This window comes from Pholis gunnellus, assembly GCF_910591455.1.
Source record: "Pholis gunnellus genome assembly, chromosome: 6".
NCBI classification, from domain to species: Eukaryota; Metazoa; Chordata; class Actinopteri; order Perciformes; family Pholidae; genus Pholis; species Pholis gunnellus.
In genome coordinates, this window is record NC_136532.1 from 8,007,033 (window position 1) to 8,019,944 (window position 12,912).

The 12,912-nt window shown below is 41.0% G+C and overlaps 1 protein-coding gene across 1 annotated transcript in view; it reads left to right on the forward strand.

Annotated features, from left to right (window-relative positions):
- oxct1a (3-oxoacid CoA transferase 1a) overlaps window positions 1-12,173 on the forward strand; it is a 42,555-nt gene extending 30,382 nt beyond the window's left edge. Inside the window, exons 14-17 of the mRNA XM_079160911.1 lie at window positions 1,090-1,179; window positions 2,288-2,368; window positions 11,057-11,158; window positions 11,263-12,173. Coding sequence (XP_079017037.1) covers window positions 1,090-1,179; window positions 2,288-2,368; window positions 11,057-11,158; window positions 11,263-11,298 — 309 coding nt within the window. The 3' untranslated portion in view covers window positions 11,299-12,173. The remainder of the gene's footprint in view (window positions 1-1,089; window positions 1,180-2,287; window positions 2,369-11,056; window positions 11,159-11,262) is intronic.
- The last annotated feature ends 739 nt before the right edge of the window (window positions 12,174-12,912 follow it).

Sequence of the window (12,912 nt, forward strand, 5' to 3'; positions counted from 1 at the left end):
TCTTTGTGTCCGTCCACGGCTAGTCTTACATAGTGATGCACCAAACTGCATATTTTGGAGGCTCGCTTATGGCTGCATGCCCAAAGACCTCTCGTGGTTGGAGTGATTCACACTTTCTCAAAACACCTTTTATTGCCTGTTAGACACGGCCATTGATTGAATGCTGACTGCTGCCTCATCACTCACTACTCCTAACTGGCCCCCGTAGTGAGACACAGTGGGGATAAAACAGTTTGCTCGGTTGTATTGTTTTAGACGGTGTGTTTGGCTATCGGCTAACAGCTAATGGAACCACACACACTGCTCACTGCATCGGAGCCAAACAGCGGCTGCTTTGCGCCCAGGGACACAGTTATTCCGTGCCTTTTTATTGGGCATCAACCTCATCTTTACTCACATATTGTCAATAAAGTAGACTTGAAGCCTAAATAATCTCATCGCGATGCAGTTCTATCCTTGAAACGGAGACACGCCAGCACAACGCAGATGCAGACATTGTCTGATATATTTTATATATATATATATATATATATATATATATATATATATATATATATATATATATATATATATAATCGTGAAGTAGATAATTGTTTCTCGAGATATGCGAAGGACATGCACACCTACGGAGATTCCTTGCTTTATAATTAGATGCTGAAGATCCATTCTGAACTCTTTCTACTCTGTCTCAGTCTGTGAAGTTTTTCGGGGTCTTATTAGTGCAGGGATGAAATTATTTTTTACCAGGCACAGAGCATTAGAAGATATCCACTCTTTGAAGACACGGAGCCACATATCAGCTTTGTAAACTGTTATGTATTTTTGATGGAGGGGAGCTATCTACATGAAACAGGCAACTGGAAGGGAAAACGTATTGCTTTCATTTCGTTCCACCCTTCGAAATGAATGCCTTTGTTTATTGTTGTTTTGTTCTATTTTTTGTTCATTGAACCTCATGTTAATTTTTAAGGCCATGGTTATTGGCTGTTTAAGATTCCAATGTGTTATATTGTAAGGTGTTTAGGTTGTTTTGTCCTCTCAAAAGAAATGAAGCTGAAACCTTGATCCTTTTTTATCTTCCATTCTTAGGGTAAGATGGTGAAGGGAATGGGAGGAGCCATGGATTTGGTGGCTAGCGCTGGAACCAAGGTGGTGGTCACAATGGAGCACTCGGCTAAGGTGTGTGTGTGTGTTTTACCATGCTTGTTCTAACCAGCGTTGCCTTTACAAATTACCCGAAAAGTCTAATATCCTTCCCTGAGGGTCCAGGTCCAATTAAATTTGCAATTTTCTTTTCCCATGTTGGTACAACCCACCAGCGCACCTTGTCTCTGCTTCCTACGGTAATGAGTGTGACTGATTAGAGATAATTCCGTTAATGGATTGCTTAATGCCTCTTGAACAGAGAGCGCCAGCTCATCCCGATGACATTTTGCACACAAACCATAACCTGTCCTGTTGGTTCGTCTTCAGCTAATTTGAATAGAGGTCTAGAATTGGACTCGGCGTATTGGGAGCAGCTGATTAGTTAGACTGGTTCTGTAGGAAGGGATGAGTAACCCCACAGGGTCTTCGACAAAAGCAGTAGGCACTCCAACTGAATTGGTTTACTTTTTCGAAAGTCCGAACCGCTATGATGCAAGTTCAACGTAACATTCTGCATTCAGAGCATGCTGTTTTTAGCTAATGGGAGCCTGTCTGGCGCCCAGCTATATTCCAGATGGTGCAGCAGGTGAGCATAAATTTACTGCCCTGAAGTCTGCTCTCATTCATTATGGGGAGGAGGAGAGGGGGGGGGGAGACTGTTGGGGAAACTGAGACAGCCTCATATGGAATATGTTTATTGCCAAGTACGTTACACATACAAGGATATTGGCGAGGTGATTTGGTGCGTAAGAGTAAAACACAGTGCAATAGTATGACATCATTTAAAAATAGAAAATTGACAATAAAATATAATAAACAAACAAATAAGAGTATGTTAAATCAAGTATATTTTAAAGTGTCATGTGTATATTAAAAGAGAAAAGATGTGCAAGGTTGTGTAACGGTAAGAAATTGTCCTGGGAATTGTCCTGGGTCTGAATACAAAACAATGCGCACCAACACACCGAGGCAGCCATGTTGATCTATGTGCTGTATATTCTTTGGGGATAGGATGAATGTACATAATTAGCTGCATCCCTGGATATATTGAAACTGAAGCTGCATCCCTGGAAGTATTAACACAGAATAAAGGTGGCTGACCTCTAATTAAGTTTTTTATCAACTACCCTTTGTCTTTCAGGGAGGAAAACACAAGATATTGGACAAATGCAACCTGCCTTTAACTGGAAAACAGTGTGTGGATCGAATCATCACAGAAAAGGTGAGTTTATTTGTATGTTTAATTTATATATATTGAAATAATTTCAATACAGGTTTTGAGAGGGAAGAGGGAGATCAAAATATAAAAAAGAGAAATTGGTTGACTCAAACCATTACCAAATCTCATCATCATTTCTAAAATATTTTTTCTCTCTTCTTTGGAAAATAACAATGTTATTGAAATTCAGATTAAAATCCTCCAACAGCAGCACCTGCTGGGTTACATGTGCAGCAACCCAAGGGAGGACGTCCTAGCTCGGGTCGTTGTCAGTCAACAACCAGAATGCAATATCGACACTGCATTGGTCCAATGATGAATTCCAAATATCTTAAATTCTTTGGCACTGTTTGTGCATACATGAGTGTGACAAACTGAAAGTAAATCAATAGAGACTGTAGCATATTAGAAAAAAGATTATGTTTTAAACACATTCCATTTAGGCGTTTCCCTTTTTGTCTCGAACAGTAGCAAGCTACTTGCGTTAGCCAATGCAACAGTTAGCTTGTTGTAGCAGCCCTAAAGAACTGTAAACTAACGCGAGACTGGAGTAGGACTAGTGGCTCACCTGGGATGCAATATAACCCGTCCTATGACCTGCCCTACTCTGCCTCTACAGGACTGAATCATTTAGTTAAGGTTGGTGCTAGAATGCATGTTCCAGAGGCTAAATTATGAATCCTGTTTTGCCTTCGTTGGTTGCATTGGTTAGGGTCAGAGTAAGAATATCAGGGCGAGTCATGCCTTACTTATAATACGTTTAGTATTATTTGTAATATTGCACCAGGGACTAGGCGAGGAACCGCTGCACGTCATGGAGGATGGTTCCGTTGTAACGTACTGGGGGCAGTGACCCCACTCATTCATATGACATGCTTCTAGTGATACATTGCACACACACAAGGTTCTTTCCCATCTGGATTGTTTTTAAGAAATCTTGCATCAGATCTTTTTTTACTGCTTCATTTTTCCTTGAATATAAGAAGGTAGAGATAATCCCAGCTCACTCCCCGGTATAAATAAAGTGTTTCTCATTTTGAATAAGGTTGAGGAAGTACTTCAAAATGATCCATAAATATTACCCCGCCAATCACTACATGCAGACATTTAAAATTGACATAAACACAAACTTCTCTTTCTGTGATGAATATTCAGAAACAGTTTATTACAACACATATTTTGGGATTGTTCTCACACCAACACATTTGGGTTAGATCTTTGCAGATTTGTCATTGAATATAGAATTTAAACACGTGAATATGGAAAAAATGTTGTCTTTGGTTTCTTACAAAATAATAATAATGATGACAAATATTTTATTTTATGATAAATTTGATAATGATGTTGTCAAAATACTTTATAAATATAAATGTAACAATAAAAAATAAATATTTTGTGCATGCATATGCATGCACGAATGGATGGATGAGTCATGAACGTGGCGGCTTACTCATAGGTGCTCCTTAGTTGGTGGCAATGAGTCACCGGTGGCTGCGCAGTACATGTGGCCTGTAAAAGACTAGGATTCTGGGGGAGAAGAGAAGTTTGTGCAAGTAGTTTATTTATATTAACATTTCTGTTAATTCTGCATTAAGCAGCAATGTTCTTGTAAAACATGAATATGCTGAATACACACTTGATCTAGCCACTACAGATACTAAGTCTTTAACCTGTGGCCAACATTGCAGGTTCCTCCCTCTACCACCAGTTTATGGTTTTTTTGGTTGTTTGTTTATTTAATATGAATTAAAAAGATATTGGTCCATTTGCTTTTATTAGAGACCTGGTTGTTCACCTTGCAAAGTATAACAATTTCCCACCTTGCAGTCATGAGAGATTAAGTGAAACCAAAATCGAATAAGTTAAACCCAGTCAGTGGGTTTGCGTTCCTATCACAGCCAATCCGTCCCCTGAATATGTCCGCAATAAGCAACACACACACACACACACACACACAGAGACTTTGAACGCAACGCAACACAAGACACACATTGTATCTTTATCTCTCAATTACATCTCCCTCACACACAAACACGTACGAAAAACAATCACACTGCCACTGAGAGCTTGTTATGATGCAACAGAGTGACACAAGTAGATGGAAATTACATTTATTCAGTAAACATTAATTCAATCAGTGGATTTGGGGAAGGAGGCTTCTTATTGATTCTGTTATGGTTTGTTCATTTTCATGGCTAGGGTTGGGTTTCCCTTAATTATGCCATCCCTGCCTCAGGGCCCGGCTTCTAATGTTGTTGATGCTACTGCAATAAGTCTAGTCGCAGCTGATCTGCAGCTTTATATGTTTTGGACTCCCTTTTTTTTTATTTCGATATTTTTGAAAAAGAACCCGAAGGCAACCCAGCTGCCCTCTGTGGAGGGGATCATTCAGGCTCCACAGTGGCACGGGTGGAAAAAGATTGATCCTGGGGGTTCTGGATGTGGTTGGATAGTCTTTGTTGACCCAAGACGTTCCGGTGGGGCTGGTGGTTCCCTTTTTTTAAAAAAGTTGGACCACTGGGTGTACTCTGGGGAATCTCGCTGCTCGGTCTCCCTTGGAAAGCTTATGGAGCTTAGCCTAAAGGCAAATCTCCATCGTCTTCATTTGTGTGTGAGGCGCTCTCTTTCTGCTCTGTTTTTGAATTTCATCAGCTCCCCACAGTTTGTGTTCTGCGTGCTGTGACGGAAGAAGGCGAAAACATTTGGATTCAGCCATTTACAGCAATACGTTGGCATACTTGGCAGCACATATGGGGGGGGGGGGGGGGGGGCCAGGAACATTATTTGTATCGCTCCCATCCAGTTGTAATGGCCAACATTCAAGTTACATGGTAACACTCATCTTGTCAGAATAGTGCTTGTGATGGCCCAAGGGTGGAATTGTCTGTTGGAGGGGAAACGAGCAGTAAGCTAAAGTACAAGATTGGAAGAAAATGAAGAGCAGTTAAGATGAGGGGGTGGGGGGGGGGGGGGGGGGGGGGGGGGGGGGGGTAGATGGTAGTTAGTGAGAATGGAGGAAGTAGGATGGAGGAGGCATAAATGCTGATTTGGGAGAAAAGAAATGTGTGGGGGAGGTTAAAAAGAAAAATGGTCTAGAGAGAGGTTTCAATAGTAGAGCTGAGTGCTGATGCGGCGTCCTATTGTACTTTAGTCAGTTCCCTGCAACCCTCTGGTGTTCACAGCCTTTGGAACCCGCTCATTTAAAGCACGACCTGTCGGGGGCAAAGTCAGACGGCGTGTCCATGGCTTTTGTTTTTCCACCCCGTCTGTTCGCTCCTGCTCGGCTGGCTTTTGTTGTGATTGCGCAACATTTCTCAGCGAGCAGATCTCTGTCAATATTTACAAAGGTTAAAGCTCTTTCGACTGCCCTACTAGCACTTGTACCACCTCCTCCTCTTCACCTTCCTCATTTCGTCTCCTGCTGTTCTCACTCCTTCTATATCCATTAGTGCTCTCTCCTCTTATTGCATCCCCAGCTTTTTGCTTTCTTGGTAATGGCTCAAATTTTCATCATTCTGTTCTCATTTCCTGCCATGTCTTTCAACACATACTTACTACTTATCATAACCCTCCTCCTCTATTCTACTCTCTATCCTTCTAATGTCATGTCCGTTGCAATGTGAAGAAAATTACAAAAAAGTTTGAATCCACATCCATTTAGTCAGACACGGCGTGAACATGGTTTCAGCTCTGACTGTAATTTTGCGAAGCCAATTTTTGCTTATCACAAACACCTGTTCTATATTTTTCTCAGGCCTCCTTTCTTAAAGCGTCTTCCCTCTAATATTGTGTCTGAGTGAAGTTTGCCAAAAACGAGTGTTTCTTATTTGCGGGGGCTCACACACAATGTAGGAGAAACACACTGTAGCTAGCCTGGTGTGAGTTTGAGACGATATATAAGAACCCTCTAGACCTCAGAGTGCATGTACAGTGTGTGTATGTTACCTGTTATTTGTTGGAATAGGTTGATGATTTACCCGCAGGGGGCCGTCCAGTAGCTGTAACCCGTGAACCAACTATATTTTCTTCTTTTCTTTCAGGAACCTTAGCGTTAGAGTTGTTTTTCACTGCAATGACAGCAGGCAGGGATGTCAAAAGGCTACGCTGAAAGCTCTGACTGTGACACATGAGAGTGTTTTTAAATTACTCTAAAACGGAGAGCATTATTCAACCTTACCTGTTGAATAATAATGAGTTTGGTGCACGCACAGCCCAGTGCTGTGCAGAGCATTTATCTATTGAAACAAATGTGTATTGTCCTCATCTAGAGGGATGGTCAGTATCGTTATGCTCTGTGCACCTGAGAGAACCCAAGAGAGATTTCACTCCATTTATTACGCTTAGTTCATAGCAATTTGATTAGAGTTTATACAATGTTTGTAGATCCTGTAAGGTATTTAAACGTTTACAAATGTTTGGTCTTCCCCCTTTTTTGTCAGAGGATATCCATAAAGCGAGGTGAAACATGAAGGAACGCATCGGCCTTCAAACTTGCTTTTACGCTTGAAAAACAGACACGCATCAGTTTTATGAGAGGAGATGGTTTCCTTCCATATTGCCAGTGGGATTCAACTTGTCTGTGACAGATATTTGAAATCTCTTGCAGGACCGTTCAGCAAGCGATACATCTGAAAGTGGAGCAGTAGTCTTCTCTGCTACATGTATCTCCATGATAATAAGGAAGGGGAAAAACAATTATCTGTGATTGCCAGTAAATGCTGATCAATAAAACTAACCATTTACAAATGAATAAGGCCCCATGCTGAAACCTCAGTGCGGATATTGCCGGCACTTTTGTATTACACACAATTGTTATTAATCTCACAGGATGTGGTGGTAAAGTAAAAACTTATTAAAGATGGTGTCATAAAACCAATTAGGGCTTTATGTCTGAAGTCAAGTGGAACCGTGTTATTTATTAACTTACGGCGAGATGAATAGAATACAACAGCACAGCAGCCTAACGTTTGAGCTTTTTGTTCTTTTATTAGCCCAAAGCACCGTTTATAAAATGTCTTGTGGGATGTGAGAACTTTATTATTGTGGTGATCCCCAGAGAAAACTCCCAGTGGTAAAACACGAGGGACTATAAACCAGGTGGCGAACATTGCTTTTAATAAGCCTGATAATGCTTATCCTAGACTGTTTGCTATTTTGCATAAATAAAATCCATGCTCCAATTTGTTTTTAAAATGACAACAGAAACTGGGGGCTGCCAAACCTGCCACCAAATATTCTGCTCCCTCCACTCAAGACTCGTACACAGATACTGACACACAATATATTCTCGCAAACACGGCATCCGGCTTGGCTCTCGATGGCCAGAAGGGATGGTAATTCAAGCGTCGTCCTAAATAGTGTTGCTGCGATTCGAGACTCAGGGTGATGGGAAACCTGTTGCCTCAGGCAGAGTCTCTGCTGCCTCCCGATATGGTTTGGTCCTTTTTATACACAATGTTGCCCTTTTTTTTCTCTTGGCCACAGTTCCCCTGTTCACTTGCTTGCGGCGCGGTGAGTGAATCGCATCACTTCCGTGGCCCCTGGTGCTCGAGTCGCTGCTATGGCGATGGTTTTTTTTATGCTAAGTTTCTCAGTACAGTTATTTAGGGAATTATCTCCTGGTTTTAAATGCAAAAAAAAAATAGCCCACTCATTCACAGATGAAGCAGAACAACTCCTGAATTATTCAGTCGTCATAATGGGCCAAGAAATGTGTTACCTGTGGCGTTTTCCGTGATGACGGCAGAGCCCAATGACGGCAATTAGTACTCCGGGAACCAAATTAAAATTAATTTATTGTCACACTGTTTCTGTCTGAGCACATCTCAAAACCTGCTCCTTGTAATTGCTGTGTTGCATTGACAGGACACTGGATGAGCTGTTGAAGTCTATTTGTTGGAGGGTAAAATGTAAATTTTTACTCCCATCTCTTTGTAATGTTCACATTTGTCGAGAGCACGAGGTGGGCTGAATGATGTTGGCTTATTGTTGTTCCATGACATTCAGCCCACTTCTCGCCAGACAACACATGGGTTAGAGTAGCAGCTTCTTAATGACTAACTTGCATCAATCTTGTTAATGATGGTGGTGACTGTGAAGAAAGGTGACTCAACAGCTTCACAACAAAAAGGCTGCTTTGCGTATGGAGGCACATTTTTTTGTCAGTAGAAAAAGTGGTGGCTACCAGAAACTAGGTCAGTCGATGGTTCGTCGCTTTAGGATTTACTCCCCCGGCTCCTTTTGTGTCCTGATCCTGTGTATTTTAAAGCAGAAAACGTCAAACTGTGAGGACACATTGATTACACAGCACCTGTCAGCACACTGTTGCTCTTCCTATATCCAGCACCTCTGGGACATCTTTAATTTTCCTTCATCACTTGAGACACGTGTGACGATTAGAGATGCATGTCAGTGCCTGTGTTAACCATAGACCCTTGTGACATTCCATCTGTCTTGCTATATTGGAGTGAGATATCTGCCTCCTGCCCTGTCACTCTCTCTCTGTGTGTGTGTGTGTGTGTGTGTGTGTGTGTGTGTGTGTGTGTGTGTGTGTGTGTGTGTGTGTGTGTGTGTGTGTGTGTGTGTGTGTGTGTGTGTGTGTGTGTGTGTGTGTGTGTGTGTGGTTCTAATGAGCTGAAAGTCCTGACAGCCTTTGCCTGGATGTGTCTGTGGCTTAGTCCGTCAGTCCAACACGCTTGGAAAAGGAGGGGTGGGCGGAGGGGTATTCAGTTGGATGCAATCTGCAACCTCACCACTAGATGCCACTAAATCCTACACACTGCTCCTTTAAGCTGGGCAGTTATCCACCTTAATGATAGTAGGTACCTGAGAAATCAATGGTCATCTTTATGCTGAAAATCGTTCTCAATCTGTTAGAAACATTCACCTGAGACCGATGGAAAATCATCAAACAATAGGCCATTTATTCTGGCAAGAAGGAGACAGAGTTGATTCACATACAGTATACATGGATCAAGGCTGCTCAGAGGTCTGACTCTGAGCCTCGGATATTTATACCAAGTAAACAATAGTGTCACAGGCTATCTACGTCATGAAAGCATAACACACACGAATTGCCTTCATTCAGCATATTCTAAGTATCGGGACACTTTAACAATTCGTTCTAGTACAAAGGTCACTTTTATCATCGGAGGACGCCATGAAGTATTGACGCCGTCTACAACTTTATTTACCATTACAAGCAGTGCTGAGTGTTCTTTCGGATAGACTAAACAGCTGTGGCGCTTAATGTCAGAGGAAGTTCACACAACAAGGACACATAAGGACACCAAGCTTTGTAAGCACACATAATCATTAGTCATTTAGATTTTCCCCAACACAATCTTTAGGATATCTCTTGAGAATGTAAAAAAGCGTAGTAACATAAAGTTAGTTTTGCCGATCATTGTTCTGTACACGTACATGAATGCAAGTAAGAAAAGAACCCAAAAACAAAATGTGTTTGAGACGAGACACTTTGGCCAGAACAAACAGTGTCACTCTAATGTTGTACACAGATGGCTCATAGAATAAAATGATCATTTTGACTCCAAAAAGAAGGCTTAAAGAGATAATAACAAGTCTGCTCCCTGAAGGTACTTCACAAGCATTAGCGTGTCAGATCGAGTTTCTTTTTTGCTGCTACTTTTCAGAAAAGAGAACATTTCTTTCGTTGTTCATTAGATGCATTTATGGTACTTTGGCCTTCAGTGTAAATGACAGGTTTGGGAGATTCTTAATGGTAATTTGCTAAAGGTTTCCACCTCCCGGTCTCTTCAACAGGAGCGATGCCCTTACCCATGTACAGCATTTCATTACTCTTAGAGATGTGGAAATCTCCTGGGGCCTCACTGTGCAAGCTCATCTTGGAATCGGCTTCGTTATTAATTGCTTGTGAATTTGTCTATATTCAGGAAAACTCCTCACAAAACATGTGCACAACTCCCTGTTTGTTGTAGAAGTGTGATCACAGGTATAAACAGAAACTCACAATGCCACTTTTAAACCAGAATTGATAATGATAATTGACTGTCAGCTATGGACGCTGTGGCGATGCTTCACTCTCCACCGAGTGTTGCTGCATGAAATAATCTCGTGTTTTTAGTTCAGGTTATTGGAAATCTTGGCATCTTTAGAGAATTTTCCTGGGAGAAAAAAATATTTTGAGGACAACGAAATGTTGTCCTCAAAGGGAGGGGAGTCAACATTGACTCCCCTCCCTTCCTTCTTGATGCTAGCTATGCCTATGACTATTTCATCAGGGACTCGTGAATCCAACAGATTTTTTTATTTATTTTCCGTTTCAACTGTTAAAAGTATTACCACAATTAATATGTAATTGCTCTTTACTTTGTAGTGGTCTAACCTCATGGAGTTGAGGACCACTCTTTCACACACTCACAATTTCACCAATAATTGCAGCTATTTTGTCGTCTATGGAGGACACTGAAGTGGTGCGGGAGGGTGTTGTCATCTCTTTTAAATCACTTTGATAATTGAGACTCCCGCATCCTCCTCTGGGACCCCGGGGACCACACATCATGGGGTTCAAACCCATCTATTAAGGAAATGCTCATTCTTGCCATTTTGTCTTTGTGTCTCATCACTCACCCTCGTCTTTTTCTCTAAACATGTCATCTTTTTGTCTTTTTTTTTCCCTCCATCTTTTTCTGCCCCGTTTGTGTTTGCCAGGCCGTGTTTGATGTGGATAAGACAAAAGGCCTGACTCTGATAGAAGTATGGGAGGGGCTCACTCCTGAGGATATCAAAGCATGCACTGGCACCGATTTTGAAGTAAGTAACTTAACAGTTTGGCTACCAGCGCTATATTTCATTTCCTAACTTCATAACCATGAGACATGTCTTGACTTCCTTGTGATCTGTCTGGTGTCTTCTAGGTGTCTCCCAACCTGAGGTCCATGCAGCAAATCTAAAAGGGGGTGGCAATGGATCTGTGTTTTTTTGTTTGTGTGACACTCGATTTATTTTCTCTGTGGTAAACAGCTGGAGATTAAGCAGCCTGAGACGGGTCAAATATGCTTGTTAAACAGAACTGTTTGGTTCAGTTCCCTGGTAATCAGCATCCAAATATATCAGAAAGGTGTAGTCCTCGCTAATATTAAATAAGGGAACCAGAGGAGCCAACATGCATGGTTCTCTTTAAGGATCTGATCTGGCAAACGGTTAGGGAACATTACATTGTTGCCTATTACACCGTTAAGTTCAGCATTTTTGACTCATATTTGTGCAGCTATTACCAAATAAGCCACATGAAAATGTCGTGGACAACAGGGAATACTCTCTAAATGTTCTGAAAGAAAAATTAACTTCACTAACACTATGAACAAAAATGATACAATAATTTAATAATAATATTTAAAGTATATCAACAAAAAGGGATGTAGAGAGCTGAAATGGGATGAATTTAGAAAACAAATGTGTGCTGTAGTTGAGGTGATTCAGCATAGATGCTTGTATTGTAGTTGTATAAAGGGGGTGACACACCAAGTTACAAAAACGTCCTTGGATTATACATCTAATGTAAGATATATTTAATTTTTCTCCATTTGGAAAATGAAAGCGATGTAGTAATAATAAGGATCCGACAGAAACATGTTATTAACAATAATCATTGCCACAGTGTAAAGGCCTTTTTGTTTCTCAGCTTCGTATTTCTTAGACAGGCATACGCTCTCCACTTGCCTTTGTATATACAAATCCAATACAACCTTGTTTGCTGGGTGAAAGAAAGAAATGCTTTTTTTGTTTCTTCTCTCTAAATCTTCTGATTTCTGAATAAAAAGTATTAAAAAACACCAACAGTTGACTTGTTTGTTAAAATGATGCATCAAATCACACAATGATTGAACGCAAATGGCTTTGAGAGTGATGGCTTCTGACACTCCACAGGTTAGAGCTTTCTATATATGGAGGTTGCGCTTGCATTGACATTCTTGATGTGATTTCTCCACTCGAGTAGAGAGACGCTGCCATTACCTGAGGGCTGTTACATAACTGGGGAATTCAGCCAGTGGGCTTTTGGGTTCAAGGAGATCAACTGGATTGGGTCATCAAGTAGAAAAATGAAAGAAAGTGACAGGGGCTTTTGCCACCGGCTGTTGATGTAAATCCAGAACATCCCTTCATGAGTCAAACGCGAGTGGTTCCCTGTAAGCCTACATTTAGTAACCTATTTCTCATGTGGGTACTGTAATACGGGAAACATGAAAGGCTTTTACTCAAACCAATATGTTTGAACATGAGCAGTGCAGCAAAAACATTTTTTTATTACAAATGAAAACATTGAGAGACTGTGCTTTGCTTAAAATGTCAATAGGTATAATAAGTTGATTGAGTATGGACAGCATGAAGTCATGGTGGCAAGCATGCAGGGCATTTTAACTATCCAATTAGACCCGTTTCTCCAGAGAATGGTTATTGTTCCTTTGATTATTTTCACATTGCTGATCATTTATGGACGTTGCCTCCAACCAGGAGGCAACAAAATGGTGATATTCAGTCTATAACTAAACAAAGCAAATTATTTG